This window comes from Aythya ferina (assembly GCF_964211825.1).
Source record: "Aythya ferina genome assembly, chromosome: 2".
Classification (NCBI taxonomy): domain Eukaryota; kingdom Metazoa; phylum Chordata; class Aves; order Anseriformes; family Anatidae; genus Aythya; species Aythya ferina.
Genome location: NC_140297.1, coordinates 56580152 through 56601297, shown reverse-complemented (window position 1 = coordinate 56601297; position 21146 = coordinate 56580152). Strand labels below are relative to the sequence as shown.

Sequence of the window (21146 nt, the reverse complement as noted above, 5' to 3'; positions counted from 1 at the left end):
GGAACATATTGGTAGAAATTACACTTTCCCCTCACTTGCCAGAATCTAACAAATATGCCATCTGTTTTTTTTTTTTTTTTTTTTTTTTTTCTTTAATTAATGCTTTTCTTCTCTGTGTTTCATATTGATAACTACTTTATTTTCTAATAACCAGATGAAGAGATTGCTACCTTTGAGTAACATTTATTTTGAATATGTTGTATCAATGCAGTATTTTCTAATTAATATTTTGTTCAATAGACCGTCAAACTTTTTGTTGTGCTTAGCAGAAAAGACAATAATAAATTTTCCATCAAATGAATCCTTTTAAGTGCCAAAGACATTTGTTTGCCCACAACTGGGATGTATTATAGCTTAGCTTTCAGAGGCACAAGACCAGTAGTTTCCTATGGAAACCTGGAAGATTTCATGTATATCACAAACAGAATATGTCCCATACTCATGGAAATTAATTGCTCATCCAAACAAAAACACCTGATTTTTCCAAAAGAACTTATTCTTGAGGAAGTGTTTATACAGCCAAATTACTATTTTTATATATAACACATACAAAGAGTGAGGATACTGTTTTATAGATGATATATATCTCATATATATTGAAAATGAGTACACTATTAAGCTCTATTTTTTTTTCCTCCCAAGGTTATTAAAATTTCATTTGAGTTTTAAATGTCTTTTTATAGAGGGATATAATTGTCAATTATGCAAATTTTTGCATAGCATACTGAGGCCATTGCTGTCTTGGCTATCTAAACAAATACTGAAACAATAGTAGTGAGAAATATTTTTTTTTCTGCAGTTTTAATGGTAATTTTATTTTATTTTATTTATTTATTTTTTCCAGTTTATACAACTTCAGAAAATTCCCTTTCAAAAATGTATTTATATTCCTTGGGAGGAAAAAAAAGGGGGGGGGGAGGGGGATATACTAGGACACTACAAACTTTGGAACTTTGTGTATATGGCCTCTGCTAATTTGTTTTTTATTACCAATAGAGGTCTGGTTTGTAAATAACTAGTGAGGAACAATGACATTTTCTTAGCTAACATTAATATCAATTAAAAAGTGCCCTTGCATATATACATTAAAGACTACACTAAAAATGAAGATTTCTGAGATGAAAGTTTACAGAAAGGACTTGAAAGCTGACAAAAAATAAAACAACCAAAAGCAGCAGAAATTGTGAAAAAGACAATAAGAGATATAGAGATATAAGGGGAGAAAGCCATGTCAGCAATACCTGAGGACAGGATCTTCTACTGCTGAACAATGAGATAAAGACATAAATATATGTGCAGTAATAGTAATAACAACACATAGTTGAAGCATATTAACGGTTATTATAATATTAGCATTTATAAAATGCTATCTACTATGAGACAGCTCTTGTGTTTACTAACTAGCTAAACCTAGAATACAAGAAAGTAATAAATGACAATAGTAATGACATTGCTCCATCTCTAGTTATAGAATAATACTCTTTACCATGGTTGGTCTGATGGACTTTCAATATGATAGAAAGATCTGTAAATATTAAGGACAGAACTTTCTGTAATTGGCTAATTAGCAGTGTTTAACCTGTAGAAAATGTAGCTTTGTCCAAACTAATTATAATACTACTTATAAAATCCACTCAGCACAGAGATCAGAGTTTCACAATGGAGGGTAATAAGAATACTAAATGATTATTGATGAATAATTCCAAGTGTAGCAATTGAAACAATTTGCCCTTGTTGCAGAGCTAAAGTGAGTTATTTACCCACTGGAAATTGCAAAATATACATAGAAACTATCAAGAAACCTTTTTAATGCCTTTGAAATACTTCTGAGCAACTATGGAAAACAGGCTGAGGGTACAGTTCTGACCATCCTCCTTCCTTTCCATTGCTACAATGCATTAGAAAACAATAATTGCTCCCAGATTTTCTTGTAATGTTTTAATTGCTACAATTCCCAAGAAAACAGTGTATGTAACTGCATATCTATGTAATCATGACCGTGAGAAGGTATTAGTCCTTTCCATTTTGATAGGAGCAATTAAAGCCAGGGAAATCTTTTATGTGTCATTTTCAATATACCACCAGTTATGATCCTCCAACCTATAGAGCAACTATAAAGCTTTGCTTTCTGTGCTTTGATTGTTTATCTGTATTTGCCACACCTGTGTGTATCTTTACAACTATACTTTTTCCACTGTAACTTCTCTAAAGGATATGATACTGCCAAGAATGTAAATTATCACACAAACAAAAACAAAACAAGCACACAACAACTTATGTAATTTTTTGCTCAAACCATAGTAGCCAATGGTTTGGTAAGGAGTTTGACTTGATTGTTCAACACTTTCAGGGAGCCTGAGTAAAGAATGTGGCTCTTATTAGAATATTATATATATATATATATATGTATATGTATATATTACTTGTGGATTACTCTGCATAATTATAGACTTTTATTTGGCCCCAAACCAATCAGGTAAGTTATGTCTTGCGCAAGACAAAACTGTGCATTTAGTATTGTTACTCTAACACTATGTGGCTCACATGCCACCTGGTGGCCAATCTCTGCAATTATTATACTTCTGGGAAATTATTATACTGCTTCTGGGAAATCACATGCTTGCTAAATCCTGGGAGAAATTTCTCTGATCTTTCTTTTTTTCTTTTTCTTTTTCTTTTTCTTTTTCTTTTTCTTTTTCTTTTTCTTTTTCTTTTTCTTTTTCTTTTTCTTTTTCTTTTTCTTTTTCTTTTTCTTTTTCTTTTTCTTTTTCTTTTTCTTTTTCTTTTCCTTTTCCTTTTCCTTTTCCTTTTCCTTTTCCTTTTCCTTTTTCGATTATATGCATGAGTTCTTTGATGCTTTAACAGCCTGAGAGGAAAGTTTGCTACAATGCGTAGAGAGCATGTCAAATATTTTACTCTACAGTGCCGCAATATTATGTACCGTCTTTGATTCAGCAATGAGTTCTCATCCTAACTGAAAAGCTCTCATTGCTACTGCGTTGAAGCAGTGACAAAGAATGCAAGAATCTAATTTGAAGATCTAAGAATTTCATTAGCAGTGTACTTTTATTGTATTACTTTTTCAACCAAACTTCTTAATAATGCAAGCTATGATTTTTGGTAAGAAGAAAATTAACCAGCTCTAATCCATTCCTGGATTGAGATCTGCTGACAATACTCTTATTCAAAGCCCGGACCATCTCCAAGGTCTAACCAAAGTCAGCAGTTCTGTTGAAGGTGTTATGCAAGACACATAAGACTGGGTGGAAAAATCTGCTACCATCCGAATACTGTTAATATAGAAGGAAGAAAATTATTTGCAGCACTCTTGCATCCGGATTACTCTGGACTATAAAGCAGTAGACAATTCAGATTTGTTGTTCATTGTCATTGTTCCATTAACATTATGCACTGTGTTCTGAGTGCCTTTCTGGATAAATTTTCTGTCTCAGTTATTTTACTTTTGAAATAAGAAAAATAGAGCTAGTGTATTGAGTATATGGCAATGTTTGGTATGCAAAGAAAGGGAGAAGTGGACAAAATGAAGTTTTTCAATGTTGATTTCAAAACATGCATTTATAGGTATCTCAAAGAGATAGGTACAACTTTCTAATTTCATTGTAATAAAGTTTAACAATATATCTGACCACCAGAAAGCAAACAATCAAAATGTGTGTACATGTTTAAAAAAATTACAGACAGTAAAAATATAGTAACATATGAATTTTCTCTTACTTGTATTATTTGAGGGGAACTTCACTGAGAGCAGTAGAATTGCAGTGAAAATCAACAGGAAAAAAAAATCAACAGAATTTACCAGTTCTAGAAATATTTTATTCATAATTTTTCTGTTTTATGACAAGAAATGCTTATATAAATAAGGATGGCTGCAGCAGAAGTATGTGTGTTGTGGAAGCCATCATTTTAAGTTTGTAGTTGTCCACTAAACTAAATTTGTCATTGTTGTACTTACATAAAAGAAAACATTTTTAACATTATTTTTCATGTGAGCATATTTCAAGGTAATGAACATGGTTAATTTTGGCATTATGATGACTTCTGTCCAAAGCAGGAAGATATTTGATGTTCTCAGTCATTTTGTACAGACGGGATTGTTCGTATATAACATGTACTTGTCTGATCAGCTCCTTTGTTAGGCTATGAAAACAGATTTGCACTGGAAAATTTTACTGGTGTCTGAAAGATGCAGCATCTTCCTAGCATATATATATATATATATATATATTATTATTTTTTTTTTCTTCATTTAGTGCTTACTTGGTTTTGGTGACCAGTATATTAGGGGCAAATAAGTACTTATTTAACATTTGAGAGAAGGAAAACTGTTTATAGTCTTCCCATCCATTGTGTAGAGCACACACAGGCTTTTGGGATGAATCTAGACCAACTTCTTAACTGCCTGGGTTTCTTCTGTATTTATTTGGTGAAATCTTTGGTATTTAAAAGCTGATGTAATATAACACCTAATCCATTAAAAGAATTTCATGAGAGTTTTTGTTTGTTTGTTTGTTTGTTTGTTTGTTTTTGGGGTGGTGGTGGTTTTTTGTTTGTTTGTTGGGCAGTGAGGGTAATGTCACTAGTGAACAGGGGACAAGGACTCAGAGGTTTAAGTTCTCCTTGCTCCAAACATTATGTTACCTACATGGACTAACAAACCCTTAGGAGAAGGAAAGCTAAATCCTACATTAAGATTTTTCTCTTTGACAGCTTAAAGCTACAGATGTGTGGCTCCCATAATTCTGATCCTGCTGTTTTCACTGTGTGCTAATACAAGGCTTCCTTTGAAATTAATTTGAATAGTCACAGAAATGCAGAAGTCACAGAAATGTAGATTGCATATCCTGAAAAAGTTGCCCAAAAACTATAAGAAAGCACATACATATGTCAGAACTTAGTTTAACTGGAAGCTTGTAGTTTCCATGTGAAATATCCTACTGAAATATCATTCTCTAAGCATGGTAGTAACATGATATTTTACACAAGAGCAAATGGTCCAGAGAGTGACATTGTTTGATGAAAATGATTAAGACCTGTGACTAGTTGAACCAGCTTATCTTAATTTCTAGAAGGATGAGAAGTGCTTTCTGCACAAGAGTACTTCCACATTTCTGCAAGTGTGCATCTTGTATTTGACATTTTTATAGTTAAAAAAGTACAGTAACAGCAACAACAAAAAATCATATTATTTTCCCATATGTTTGAAGGGGGGGCTATTTTATAAATAAATGAATTATTGAAGCCTTTTTTATTTTTTTTTTTCCCAAAACTTTTTACTATGCTTTTGAATGGTCAATATTTTGCCTTTTTTATAAACTAATTGGGAGTAAAGAATCATTTCAAGATAAGGAGCAATATTGTCCCAAAAACAAATAGATATAAGCCAACCATAAATATATTTTGGGTGGAAATTAAAATAAGGCTTTTGTCCTTTAAAATATTCCGATTCCAGGACAATCTTTCAAAAGGGAGGGCAATGAGGGTGAGGGTAGAAAGGGAGAGAAAAATGGAAAAACTTGACGATGTTTAAGGTGGAATTCTTGAAATCACAAAGGGTTAAACTTGAAGGATCAGGAATTCTGTTCTGGTCTTTGATTCAAATTAAGAAATGCTTATCTTATATATGGTCTTACAGGATTTTTATACCATCAGTAAACCCAGTTACTTTCTGGCTGTTGTGGCTCTGGAACTGTGTAAGGTTTTGTCAGTGAAAGTAAGAGGCATGTCCATGAAGTTCTTTTGTAAGACTTTTGATTTATCCAGCTCATCTGCCTTTTTGAGCACATCATACAATTATATTAGGAGTTTAGGGCTCAGAGACTGCCACTGAACTTGCTGAGAGACTGGGACAACAGACTGACTGTTAGTGGTGTTAGGTTCTAGATCAGATAAGTCAGGTACTATCTAGGGAAAAGATTGTCTCAAAATGTTATGAAGCATTTTACTCCCTCCAGCATGACCCAAATAACTTTGCTGGAAACCAGGACATGGGCTTGTCATCTCCCACCCTTCCAACCCTTAATCTCTGACTGTGCTAAGGGAAATAAATAGGCTGTTTCCTTGTCCAAAGAAACTGTCCTAGGCTCAATCCAAATGAAAAGTGTGACAGATCTACATGAAGGCTATGCAAGATGAAGGGAAAGTTTCCATTATACAGTTGTGTAAAAGAAAAACATTATCTACTCCTAAATCTGAGCTTCTTCTTCTCTAGTCAGTGACAAAACAAAACAAAACAAAACAACTCAGTTTCAGTAAGCCTAACCAATTTCATGTTTACCTTCACTTCCTTGTTTATTTCAATTCTTTGTTTGGCACTGATGCTTTGTTTGGAAACAAAGAAAAAAAAAGAAAAAAACAAACAAACAAACAAACAAACAAAACAAACAACAGTAAATTGCCTCCCACCTTTACTTTCTTGTAGGAACACCAAAATTCTAGATTGTTATTTGTGCTACTAAATGGAGTCTTTTCTCTGATTTCTCCTATGATCACTTTCTTTCTGTTACTTTTGTATTATTATAATTGCTGTCATTTCTAGATGTCACTTGTGGGCTAGAGAAGTGGGCCTATGTGAACCTCAGGTTCAACGAGTCCAAGTGCAAGGTGCTACACCTGGGTCAGGGCAATCTCAGACAGAAGTACTGACTGGGAAAAGAACTCATTAAGGGCAGCCCTGCATAGAAAGACTTAGGGGTTTTGTTGAACAAAAGGTTTGACATGAACCAGCAGTGTGTGCTTGCAGCCCAGAAGGCCAAATGCATCCTGGGCTGCAACAACAGAGGAGTGACCAGCAGGTGGAGGGAGGTGATCGTCCCCCTTTTCTCTGCCCTTGTGAGGCCCCACCTGGAGTACTGCATCCAGGTTTAGGGTCCCCAGAACAAGAAAGATTTGGACATCTTAGAGCAAGTTCAGAGGAGGGCCACAAAGATGATCACAGGATTGGAGCACCTCTTCTGCAAAGAAAGGCTGAGAGAGATGGGGGTATTAAGCCTGGAGAAGAGAAGTCTTTGGGGAGACTTCACTGCAGCTTTTCAGTACGTAAAGGGGGCTTATAAAAAAAGATGGAGAAAGACTCTTTACTTGGGTAGATAATGATAGGACAAGGGGGAATGGTCTTAAACTAAAAGAGGATAGATTTAGACTAGACATTAGGAGGAAATTCTTCACTATAAGGGTAGTGAGGCACTGGAACAGGTTGCCAGGAGAAGCTGTGGATGGCCCATCCCTGGAGGTCTTAAAAGGCCAGTCTGGATGGGGTCTTGGTGAACCTGATCTAGTGGGTGGCATCCCTGCCTATGGCAGGGGGGTTGTAACTAGATGATCTTTAAGGTCCCTTCCAACCCAAGCTATTCTATAATATGATTCTATTATAGTACAAAAGTTTAAGCTTGGGGTTAAATACTAAATTTCAAATCAAGACCATGCTTGCAAGAAAAAGGCACTTGAAGCATCTTGTACAGCAGTTCCACAATTCCCAATGTGTTGTTCTAATGTCTTCAGTACGCATGAGCCAGCATAGTCTATGCGTAGACACAGGGCTGAAGCCGATTCCGTGGAGGGATAGCAGAATCTCCACTCTAAGTAAGGCTTCAACTCATTCTGCTTTATGTGTTTACAGCTGTGCTAGGTGCTCAAGGCTCTCCTTGTAGTTAACAGAGAGGAATAGGCACTACTGTGGTGCTTGACCCATCTGATCGTACGCAAGTTTACCTTATTTAGGGTAATATGAATCTTATCCCAGATGTTGGATGTTGCTAACTAGCTCTCTGTCAACTGTAAAAAGAGGCTAACATGACAAATTCAGTTAGATGTAAATATTCAGGTGAATCCTTACCTGATTTGTGAGGGAGAAAGATTTATTTTTTTTCCCAGTCATTTACTTGCTGTAGTTCCATGGGCTTCTGGCTGAGCAGCAGAACTGATATTACAATATCAGTTTGAAATGAAGGCAAGGTCAACTTATATCAGGCTAAGATTAATGAACAAGAGATGCACTTTTTCTGTGAAGAACATGTTTTCCAATCTGAATTATTAAAATAACCTGTGACAGTGTCTATAAAAGCTATAGGTGCTTCTGAAACCATCTGCATCATCAGACCCACCAGCTTTGCAGATAGCTACTTTGAGAGAATAGTGACTGACACATTTCCTGGAGCTGATGGTATCTTTTATATCTGAACATGCGCAGTTGGTTAAAAAAAAGAAAACTTCCAAGCAGGCACTCCACATGCTGATGGAGAAGCAGCCATATGGATGGAAAGCACCAAGCAAGCAGGTTATGCTGTATGCTGTATTTACAGCCTCTCTAGAGGATGCTTTTCAAAATGGTATTGACATATATTAAAACTCTATTATAAAAGTGGTCTTCCCTAGGGGTAGAAGTGTCAAGCAACTAAATCACTAGCTGTTGTAAGAGGGGTGAGTAGAGAATAGTCTTTCAGTCTTTCATTTTCATCTAAAATTCTCCCACGTTGGCAGGCATGTCTGTGGGTAGAACAATGAAACCTTACTTCATCATGAAGTTGGAAAAACAGTAGGACTCAGTGCTTTTATCATAGCAGCATTTATAATTAGATTGCATTCTTTTTGGTTCTTAAAGAGATTGCATTCTTTTCAGTTCTCAACATTTACCAGAGAGATTCAAGGTCTTCTAAAAGTGGAAATAAAATAGCATGCTCTGTCTTTGTTTTGCCTGGACACAAATGAATAGACCCATATAGACTTCAACGTATTCCAAGGTTTTTGGCTGGGATACAGTTCACTGTTCAAAAGTGGCAAGTGGTGATATAGTGGTCTTCTAAGAAATGCAGAAAGATCTATGAGATAGCAGTGTATCACTTGTGAATGATGCCCGACAAAAATGTGTGTACTCTGAAAATTATGAACACTTCTACTGGTAGTTTCATCTAGTTCAATTATAACTATCATTTTTTCTTCATAAGTAGAAGAAAGGCATTAACATGTTAGTTTCAGTCATCACGTTCCTTTGACTGCCTTTAAAATACTTGTTGCTTAGATTCTTCTGACTTTTTCTCTTAGACTGACTTTCTGATGATTAAATCCTTCATACTGACTACCGTTTTCATAAAGGTACTATTTCAACACTTCCAGTTCACTTGCCCTGATAGGGTAACTACAGCGCAAGAGGCAGATCTTTCCCTGATTCTTCCACCTGGCTTTAAGACTAGATTTTGATCTCAGAGTCAGTGGATCTTGTTTGCAACATTTGGAATATTTGTGACATTGGACACCACGCTCAGATTTTTGTGCTTGTTCTATACACGGATATAATATATATTTACCTAATTGGGGAGATTAATAAATACTTAATTATTATTATTTATTTCATATCATGATAAAAATATTTTATTATTATATTGTTGCTATTTATTTTATTATTATTTTATATTGATATATTTTAATACATTTTTCATATTAATCATCTATTAATATTTAATTATTGATATTTTGAAAATTTTGGACTCTATGGAGAATAATTTATTTTTCATTCATTACATGCCACATTCCAGTAGGTAACATATAACAGTCTAAACACTTCTTACTGCTAATGCAATTACAGCTAAAAACTTATAATAGTAGGGCTTCTGTCTGCTCTAATTCTACTGTTTTGTAATTTACAACTAAAAAGTGAGATAAGATTAAGAATTATCAGTCTTTTACCAAATATGTATATATATTTTTTTCATGTATGTTATTAAAAAAATAATAACACGTAAAGGTTCTGAAAGCCAAGTGATTTTATCTAGCCATACATCACAGAAGTGTCTCCAAGTCATCCTGTATTTCATAAATATTGGGAAAAGGAATTGTGTTTGAGCAGAAAAGGGACTTTATCTTGGAAAATAAATCTAGGTAATTGATATGACTTGGATGGACATCCTCAGTCTTGTTTTTCTATGGTTGAAGATTATCCATTACGTATTCTAATAAGCATGTCATATTGTAGCACATATTTGCATTTACTTTAATGCATTAAATGCACACAGAACATTATACATTTGTTTGTCTGAGTGTGTGGTACATGTACATATATATCCTGTTCTTTGGGGGATAATAGAACCATATGGTGAGCTGGTACTGAAGACTCTGACATGTAAAAGAGGGAACCTCTTGATGGGCTCATTCACTTTTCTGCAGTCTTTCATTTCAGATCACTTTGTGGGTTTCAAATAAACATTCTTTCCTCAGTTAACAAGCTTTCTGTTGTCCAGCTAGAGGAAATGTACACTTTTTTTTTTTTTTTTTGTCTTTTTTTTTTTTTTCCACAAGATGGATGACAAATTCATAGTTCATTGTGGCTGTTGCAAAAAAGTCATCACGAAGAGATTTGCTGTTCTCTCTCTACTCTCTCTAAATATCTAGTGTATATGAACAGTCTAGCTGCACCTCTCCTACAGTTGTGTAGCAGGTTCATTGCATTGAACTATTTCAATAGTTTAAACTATTTCAATAGTTTAGAAAATTATTTTTTGCAGAAAAGAATTTTAAATCACATCTTTGATTAGATGTTTCCTAACACTGTACAGTAAATGTAGGCTGTTTTGCAATGTACAGATTAAAATCTAGAAATATGAAAATCATGGCTTCTTACAAATTAAGCTGAAATGATCTTTATGAAAGGCCTCTACACTATCAAATTTTAAGAAGTTGTGTGTCATTAAAGTTGGTGACAGATGCAGCATATCAGAGATTTTTTTCACATTGTTTGCCTCCTATCAAGACTACTCATTTGCTTTTGGCATGTCAATGAAGAAGGAAGAACAGAAAAAACAACAACAAAAATATAATGATGCAGTCATGCACCATGCAGAAGTTTGTACTTTGACATTATTCTCTTGTTACTACTAATCACTTTTTTCCTATTTCTATGTAAAGAATTAATTTCACTCTCTGATTCATCACTGCTTTCAAATTGGCTACCTAGACTCTCTGAGCAATTATTTGTGCTCACAATATTTTTTTTTTTTCGTGTATGATGTATGTACCTGTATGATTTTATTAAATGCTGCTACAGCCTGCTGACCATTTTCCCTAAGTGATCGTCAGGCTGACTGCACTGACAACTACTCTGGACAAAGAATGGGTAAGTTACCTTTTTTTTTTTTTTTTCAGGATATAACTACTACATCAAAGAACTTATATCAATAAGACCATGAAATAAATTGTGAATTTTCAGACCACCACACCAGTGAACTCTCAATCTGCTCAGTTCAACAAAAACTTATACTGTCTGTTTTTGAGTTTAAAGAAGTAGGAGGGCTAGTGGCTCTAATGAAAACCTCCAACTGGTAAATGGGAATATTATTCAACGCCTGTGATACAATAGCTTCATTGTGAGCTTTAGGCTGATCTGATCTGTTTGGACTGAGAGGCTTGGCTGGAGGTCATGGGCAGATCAGAAACTCCCCCAAAGCCCCAAAAGTTATTCTGCTTGCATAGCCATGTCCAGTGATTTCCTGAAGTTAGCTTAAAGCTCATCTAATGCTTTCAGTTTTAAAAATGTTGCCAGTCTTTACATAGTTGGTGTTCTTAATGCCACCATTGAGTCTGCATTTAAAGTCTGTATTTGTTAGAAATCAGAAACCTAGAAGAAAGGGGAAAAAAAGGAGAAATATAGGAGCTGAATAGGAAATTATCTGACAGGCCAATGTTTAGACAGGCAAAATGGTATGTATTTATCTTTTAAGTGTAATCATATTAAAGCAATGTGCAGAATCTCCAGTCATTATTGATGCCCTGCTCTGTAGTAGGTGCACTGTAGATCATTAATAAAAGTCAGTCCAGAAGGCATAATGGAGAATTACTGGAGCTTCAAATTTTGCTATAACACAAAGTAACTTACCACAATCAACTCTATGAAAGAATTTATAACACAGTTCAAGAGGACTCTGGATACTCCTAACATTATAAGGTAGAGAAAATGGTAATATTTTAAACTACTTTTATTATCATGTATCCATATGCCATATGTAATAGGAGCTGAAGATAACTATAGTTTATTAGTGGGGTAATTGAGACTGAATGATGCAGGCAATAATAGGGAAGCAAATATATATTTACTCAGAATGCTTAAATGCTTCAATAACTTTACTGCATTACTCTGCTAACCTCTTCCAATCTGTTAAATATGTATTGAGTATATAATGAAGCTATATCCTCGGTGTCACAAATTATTTAAAGTAAAATGGTAGTTTACATCTACAAGTTGCGAATTATTTCTGAAACTTTTACCAAAGAAATTCTCAAGATATGGACTGTAGATCACTGTCAATTTGCAGAAAGCAAGCTTTCTGATTATGCCATCTCAATCTAAAAGATTATGCCATCTTTTTTCCTTGTTTCCTGCTGTTAATTTACATTAAATTATTGGTAAAAATACATCAATACCTAATATTACTTTGCTGTGGAAGTATTTACTGCATTCAGCAGTGTACTTGTTCTGCAAAAGTCTTCAAGCCATGTGGAATCCTCATCCAAACAAAAATGGCAGTATAAGAAGACCTGATAGACTCTTCTCTGACATTTACCTTGCAGACTATGCATTAGTGAAATGTTTTGTTTTTTTTTTTTTCCGCCAACAGCAGAAGAAAATGTAACAGACTGATTTCAATTTCTTCTTTAATAGTGATTAGAATTTCCAATATAATTGCAATAGTTTTTGATATTACTCTAATTCAGTTTGTGTACACCTTTTTTATTTTTTTTTTCTACAGAGATCTCCTGTGCATTCAAGAATTGCCTCTGAAGTATATTTTAAGCTATATTAATGAAAGATTATTTCAATGTAGATTTTTTTAAATGACCATTTACAGTGTATTTTTAGATACATTTCTCTATAAAACCTGTTTTATGGGTTGATACCTCATTGCAATGCACTTTTATAAATTGCAGATTCCAGTCTAGTATATGTTTGAGATATATGACAGCTTTTTTATTTAGTTTTTAAATTATTATTATTATTTATTGGTTGTCAAATTTTTAAATTATGTAGTATAGAGTTATATAGACCAAGATATCCCAAAATAAATTTCTAAAGGTAGATGATGTCTTGAGAATGTTTAGACTACAGGAGATGTGGCATGAAGCTGAAAAGTTCTGAGCACCTTCAGATTCTCTTGAAGCATAAATGAGAGTCTGGGTAAGCATTTTTAATATTGAGATATTAAACATTTTGAGAGTTTAACATACCTTTTAAAAATTCACAAAGCATGCAAAGAAGAAATACAATAATATTTTGTTATGATTACCTATATTTAAACTTTTTTTTTTTTTTTTTTTTTTTTTTAATTTGCTTGTTTGTTTTAATTCAACTACAACAAAACAATGGTGGTCGTTCCAAAATTAATTCCCTTCAAATTATTTTTAGCTTCATGAAGTTAGTAGCTAATGCTTCTAGCTAAAGAGTTTCTGCTAATATATTCTCACCTTCATTTTAAGCTATATTAAGAAGGTTAAGAGAGACTTTCTTTCATTAAACTGCAAGAAAATAAATATTGTCTTCAGGTCTTTAGAAGTTCTCACAGGCAGGTGTCATTCGAGTGCCATACTTCTCCCTTCGAGGAAGATCCATGTTTCTAACCAGTCCCAGTATACAAACACATTATTAATAAACAAAATAATTCCCTCAGTAATAAAAATGCCCATTATAGGGTTTTTACCTCCATAAATATGATCATAAAGTCTTGTTTGGTCACAACTTGAAATATTTGTCTTTCCTGTGTGAAGTCCTCGTATCTACCAACCTAGAGACTTGGATGGAAATTTCACTATGGATAGTTTTTAGAGTTCTGACTTTCAAGAGGTTCTGACTTTCAAGAAGAAACCAAAAATGTAAAAGGAAAAATATGTTTAAATGGTGATTTTTAGGAATAAATAAACATAGCTTTTATTTTCTAAAATTAATTCAGAAGTTTCAGTTCAGAGATTTTCTTCTTCGTATTGAATCTTTTTCTTCTTTGGCCCCAGCTGATAGCATCCTTTATAGGATGCTATTGGTTCTCACTCAAGTTTGAAATCCTTAATTATTCTTTCTTGCTTTCTGACATATTTTTTTTTTTCTTGACATTCACATACTGTAAATATAACTCTGTCCAGGATGAATTTCACTTAGCAGACAATACTTGACAGCCATAGTAAATTCAGAATGATCTATTTATTCATCAATATGTGTGCATAATTTCCATTAAGCTCAATAAAATTTGGGTATGTCTTCAAAAACTGGAGTCTTTTAACTCTTTAGTGTCTTACTGATTGTCAGGAAGTTTTCATCTGTAGAGTGAGATATCTCCCCTGGCTTCTACGAACTTGGGAATGTTCATTTGAAAATAAATAAATAAGATTAATTTTCTTATGTGGATATCTTTGCTGGCAGCCCCTCCTTAGCAAGTCTTGGCTGGTGTGTCTGTATCAGTTTCTAGGAAATTTTCATAACCTATATTGTCCCATGTTGCAGGAATTTGTCTGTTGCAGAACATGGGTGTTAAATCTTGCCGGTGTCCAGGCCAGGCTGCAGGAGTATCTCAATGATTGCTTAGAAACATTCTCACATTTACAAGTCTGGAAAGGAAAGGTTAGAAGGAAGAGTAGAAGAGAGAAGTATCTAATAACTTCATATTGTGCCCTAACACAATTTGAGCATGTTTTCATTTCAAAGGTTAATATATTCAACTTGGATTTGTTGAATCATATATAGTAATATTTCAAAAAAATCCTCTGGGGGGGAGAAAAAAATAATCATATAAGTATGTGTATGATGTTTAGCTTATTTTATAGGCCTAAAAATGCCTGAAGATCTTTGTAAGGATATATATATATATATATTTATATATATATAAATAATTTTTTTTTTGATGACAGAATCTGTCAAAGATAATCATTTTGCAGGCCCCAGTTGTGGTTATATTAAAAATAATTGCATTACCCTTGCAAAACTCATTGCTTTTGAGTTTAAATATTTTATGTAGTGTTTAAGAACTGATCCTATTCTGAGGTTGGGAAAAAAAATGCAATAACCTGTGCCATTTCTTCCGTCTCAAACCACAAGGAAACTTTCTACTATCACCACTGTTGAGATATTCATCAATCAATCTGCTGACTCTTCCTGTTTTGAATTACTTGTCTCAGCCTTTATAAGATTTTGTGTTCCTTCTTGTGAACAACTTGAGAAAGGTTTTGAAACACCAAGTTATCATATGCTAAAGAACTGTAAAGTCTGAACAATTCAATTCAAGTCAAATTTTTGTCCAGTGGAGGACTTCATAAATGGGTGATGTGCAAATACAAAAACAAATAAAGAAAAACAAACAAAGAAATAAATACTATGTTTTGTTATTCTTGTTTGAAATACTTTGAAAAACAGAAATTTAGGTTACAAAATGATCAACTGAGCTTTTAAATCTTTACTCAGAGAAGTTCTTTGTTACTTAGTCAGGTGAATAAGGCCAATGAACATTGAAAAGGTTGAAGGATCTCAGGATGAAAGTGATGTGATTTTTTTGCATGTCATAGTCAGAAGTTGTTTTTTTTTTTTTCCATGATATATTCTATTTTCCATGAATGCATTGAATCTGATAGTATGTAAGCACCACTTCTTCTGATGTATCTAAAGAACACAAAATGTAGGTTGGAAAATTTGGAATGGAAAATAAAATTTGGAAAATTGTGGGTTCTAGAGCAGGATGAGAATAGAAGGTGCTGAAAAGAAAGATGTTGAGAAAGGAGGTAAGTTTGAATTAGTTCAATGGCATTGATTGATACTTGGTTCTTAGTTAATTCCACTGGAACTTAGCTATCCTAAACAACAAAATGTGTCTGTGGATATAAGGAATGGGAAGGGCAAGGCTGAAGGCTCAGGCTGAAGCAGAAAAGAGGTAACAAAATCTCTACAGGAATATGCATTCTTTCAAAAACACAGGTAAATATAATAACGTTTAATATTAATAGTGAACTTTCTCATTCCATATTTGCAACATATATATTGTCAATATTTCTCTGAAAGCATTTAAAATAGGAGTATATTAACACTACATAATGATTTGGATATGAGAAGGAAAGGGTCAAGGAGGAAATGTAACAGCAGTTGGACAAGATTACAGAACCACTTTTCCCCTGGACTGGCACTTAAGCTCTGCCCTGTGCCTTAAACCTCTAGGCCACAGCTCTCCTGGGATATCACATATTATATGTGGATGAGTTTTCAAAGTGACCTAAAAGATACATGGTGTACTCCCTCTGAAAAGCAATAGGATTGAGGATCCTAATATCCCAAGGCCCTTCTGAAAAATCTCATCTTATAAACAATCTTCACCACTTCATCATATTCACTAAATAACAGCAGATACTTGTTAACAGCATGTGTATTAGTCACTGAAAATAATTTATGCCTGCTTTGGGGCACCTCTAAAGAAATTATGCCTCTCCATTTCTCAGCCTTCTCTATATAACACCTGAGAAATAATTGTTTTCATTTTTCTTTGCCTCATTGATTGTAGAATAAATAATCCATGAATAACTCCCCACCCTCATTATTCTACCGTATCTGGTGAGCAATAACTTTTAGTTCAGTCTGTTTGAGGGCAATGGCAAGAGGGATGTGGAGGGATGAAAAAGAGAAGTCAGACTTGTAAAACCCGTAAACCATAATAGCCAGGTTGGCTCAGTCACGTCTGGTAGGTGAAAACCATAATGATACTTTAATGCAGCTTGCTTCCTGGCTCATTCTCCGAGTGAGAATTAATTACCGAACAAAAACATCTGCATCAGCGGCTCCTCCAGCCCCAGCTCTCTGCAGGCGGCGGGATGGTGCTCGGCCCCCCACAACTAGGACCGCCCGGAGGACTTGCCTGCTGCCGGCCTGGCTCGGATCCCGGCAGGCTGGAGCTCGGGGAGCCGCTGCCACCTCGGGGTGCGGGGAGAGAGGCAGCAGCAGGCCCCGAAGAGAGCGAGGGGCAGGGGCTTCCGCGGGCGCCCAGCTTCAGCACCGCGGACAGAGGCCCCGGGGCCACCTCCCCGAGGCTCGGCCTCAGACCCCGCCACCCTCCTCGGCTCTGAACCAGGCGGCGGAGGACGAGGAGGGTCCTGGAGGCCGGAGGGGCACAGAGGAAGAGGGAGGAGCTGGAGGAAGCGGAGGGAAGGGGAGGGCAGCGCTAGGGAGAGAGATTTTCCCTTCCCTTTTTTTTTTTTTTTTTTTTGGCGTGGCGGGGGGAGGCTGCTGCTTCTGGTGACAGCGTTTCCTCCTGCTGGAAAATGATGAATGCATGAGGAGAGAGGCTCTGAGCCTGCTTCTATGCTGCGGGAGTGTCTCTGCCTCTCTCTCTCTCCCTCTCCCCTCTCCCTGTTCCTGTGTGAGTGTGTGTTTGGCTCCCCGGCTGTGTGTGCGTGTACACTGTGTATATATATCTGAACTGGGAGGTTATTGCGAGCTTCTCTCAGCAGCGCTGCTCTGTGCAGGAAGAAGGGCTCAGCTGCAGTGGAAGCATCAACAGCAGCATTAGCAGCACCAATAGCTCTTTACTCCTTTCTCCATTCCTTTCATCTCCATCTCCCTTTACCTCCTCCCCCCTCCCCCCCACCCCCCTACCATCCCCACATCTTTTGGGGAATTGCTTTTTTTATTCTCCAACAAATCTTGTTATTTGATACTTCGTGGCTTTTTTTTTTTTTTTTTTTTTTTTTTTCCTTCCTTCCTCTGAGGAGGCACACACACAGAAACACAGATAAATAAGAGAAAGAAAAGTACAGCGACTTATTCTACTGCTGCAAACCCAGAGACAGCAGACGAAGAGGGTGTTTGGCTTCTACCCCAAGGTAAAGCCCTGCCCCCTTTACCTCCGTGCCAACTCCTCCGAGAAAAGGAAGGGGAGAGAGAGAAGGGGCCAAAGTGGAGAACAGCAGGTCTTCTGCGGCTGGCATTTGGAGTACAGGGAGCCAGGAAGTGAAGGATGGTTGTGGTTACCCGATCTGGCTGCAGGGCAGCTCTCTTCCTCTGGATTTTCAGCAGCATTAGCTGCAAAGCCAGGACTGCTTTGCCTGCATCTCGTAAGTACCCTTTTCTAAGAAGCATGCACAATTTCAGCACTGCAACAAGCCAGGGGGAATTCCCATAACTCTGGGAGGCTGATAATTTTTTATTTGGTTAGAATCTTGTGTTGGATTTTCTGTGTATTTTCCTGTGTATGTGTGCTCTGAGGTTTGATACTTGTTCTCAATGCTCTCATCTGATCTTTCTTACTGTAGATGGTTTTAGTGGTAGCTGGTGAGGAAAGTTGAAAGACCTGCTTTATGATATAGTTCTGGTTCTGCAATGGAGTCAGAAAAGGAGAGGAATCATATACAAGCTGTTCAAAGTTTGGGGTTGTTTTTTGTTAGTTAGTTTTTTTTTTTTTTTTTTTTTTTTTTTTGGTTGGTTGGTTGGTTTTTGTGTGTGTATGTGTATGTGTGTGTGTGGTTTTTGATTTTGTTTTCCCTATGTTCCTCAGAAAGTATGCAATTTGCATTTGTAAGTACTTTGCTTCCACAATTTTGTGAGGGTAAATAGGAGACGGGCAGTTTCCATAACTGTTTTATCAATGACCAACAAGAGAAAATGTTGTCTCATTTGAAGAGGAAAGAATGATGACAAGTTGATGAGAAGGAACTGAGTCAGAACAGATTTTACAGAGTGAAGTTTTGCTTCCCATAATAAAATAAGCAAAGGTGTTTTAGAGGAGATCAACAAATGCCCTCCTAGGAAGGCAGAAGTAGTAGAAAAATGATCACATATTCACTGATGAATTTTAACTGGATTAAAGCAGAGTACTTATACAGGACCCAGTTCTGCTAACAGTGTAAAAAATGACAGTGAACTCGTTGATTTCAATGGGTGTTAGATCAAGCCTTTAACGCTGCTCTCAACTGTAGTTTCCAGCAAAGCATTTGCAGGTAGATGTCAGTGTTAAGTATTTAGTTGTTTCTCTTCAGACCACATAAAGCATTTGCCATTTGCCATTTTTGAAATGAATACTAAAATGAAGTATTATATTTTCATAGACCCATCAAAAATAGACAATACTGTTGACTTTCTCTACTGTTTGTAGAGGAAAGGAAAGTGCTGAGATGTTACATATGGATGTGTTGTAACTGTGTGTGTATGATTCTGGGCTGAGTTTACTGAGTTTACTGACCAAGCATAGGATTGCCTTAGAATGTAATGTATATACTGCATAGGGATGTATATGGATCGTTATGCCTGTTTATCTATTTGTTTGCTTGGAAATGGGAATGAACATGCAATGACTAGTGAACTGGAGCATTGTTATACTTTCTCAGTCTGTTTCTATCTGTTATCACCTGGTACCTACAGAAAAATAAAATAGTATTATTTCTCCAGGAAATATTTCCAGGAAATATTCTCCTACCTTTTAAATAATTATTTATATGCCAATAGAAAATGTATAGCCTTGCCTGCATTTTTTCTTACTCTCAGAGGCCGTAGGATGTTCTGTTATTTATTTATTTACGTTTCATTTCGGAGATATATCGACCCTAAAGTTTACTGCTTAGTCTTCACTAGCCATGTACGCTTTCTTCTAAATATCTTTTCTTTATAAACATATAAATCTGTTTCAGGCTCTGCATAACAGAAAGAAAATAAAATATATATATAATATAAAATATAAAAGAAAAAAAATGATTTAGCTTATCAGAAATCTGTCCTTGGAGAATAAATTTCTTTTCTTTTCTTTTCTTTTCTTTTCTTTTCTTTTCTTTTCTTTTCTTTTCTTTTCTTTTCTTTTCTTTTCTTTTCTTTTCTTTTCTTTTCTTTTCTTCTCTTCTCTTCTCTTCTCTTCTCTTCTCTTCTCTTCTCTTCTCTTCTCTTCTCTTCTCTTCTCTTCTCTTCTCTTCTCTCTTCTCTTCTCTTCTCTTCTCTTCTCTTCTCTTCTCTTCTCTTCTCTTCTCTTCTCTTCTCTTCTCTTCTCTTCTCTTCTCTTCTCTTCTCTTCTCTTCTCTTCTCTTCTCTTCTCTTCTCTTCTCTTCTCTTCTCTTCTCTTCTCTTCTCTTCTCTTCTCTTCTCTTCTTTCCTAACACATTTCTGAGATACTTTTTTTTTCTTGTCATTCAGTAGCTAATGACTGTAGTTTAACTTGAAAATGGCCAACAGCATGTTATCTGATTACTGAATCAAAAACAAACAATCAAAAAAAAAAAGATTAACTTTTGAAAGAAGTTTGATGAGAAACAAATGGTAGCAGCAACATTACTATAACCAGAAATTCCATGAATAGAAGTTATATGTAATATTAATTAAAAAAATTACTTAAATACATTTCCATCTTTAAGATTTTTTCCATATATTCAAGGATTTCTATATAACAATTCACTTTCCAAAACCACATACAGTACACTCCTAATGTAGTCTATAACATTTCATTTCTGACTCATTTCTGAAAGTGAAATGGAATTAGATTTATTTACTGGAAATAGAAATTTATCTAGAAGCATACGTCAATCTCATAATTAGAAAAAAGAGTATGCAAATACTTAGAATTTTTGTGAAGATAAAAAATGATAGGGTACCACTGCAGGAACTCATGTTCTGTGTCACAGTGTTTTGGTGCACTACTTAACTAGTTATTCTGTTGCACACTTTGATATACAAAGGGATCACTGTGCTGTATGTTCTTGGTTTGTTTGACACTTTGTATGCAATTGATTGTGAATGCCATTAGTGATTTTTTTCTCCTCCTTCCTTGACAAGACAATGCACTTAGTTTGTTTGTTTATTTATTTATTTATTTATTTATTTATGTTTAAATCATAACTTATGCTTCTTTGTTTATTTTGCCATCAGTTGATTTTGAGCATCATATTGGGAATACTTCTGAAAGGTTTAAAAATATTATGAAATGCAACTTTCACTTACAACTGATTTGCAACCAAGTTTTTATTTTCTCCTGTACTACTACTTAATGTTTTGAGTTTGACATAATTAACAACAGTAAAAAGCACTTACAATATTTTTTTTAGAACATATACAAGATTCATGGAGTACAGTCAATTATTAATCTTTATTTATGAGCTTGTTACTCATTTTCTTACAGTCTATGCTTACAGAGAAAAAGCTATAGTTT

The 21146-nt window shown here is 35.2% G+C and overlaps 1 protein-coding gene across 1 annotated transcript in view; it reads left to right on the top strand.

Moving 5' to 3' along the window:
• The first annotated feature begins 16669 nt into the window (after positions 1-16669).
• The window catches only part of CNTNAP2 (contactin associated protein 2), a 1138684-nt gene continuing 1134207 nt past the window's right edge, over positions 16670-21146 (top strand). The window contains exons 1-2 of the mRNA XM_084507662.1: positions 16670-16706; positions 17734-18075. Coding sequence (XP_084363788.1) covers positions 17979-18075 — 97 coding nt within the window. The 5' untranslated portion in view covers positions 16670-16706; positions 17734-17978. The remainder of the gene's footprint in view (positions 16707-17733; positions 18076-21146) is intronic.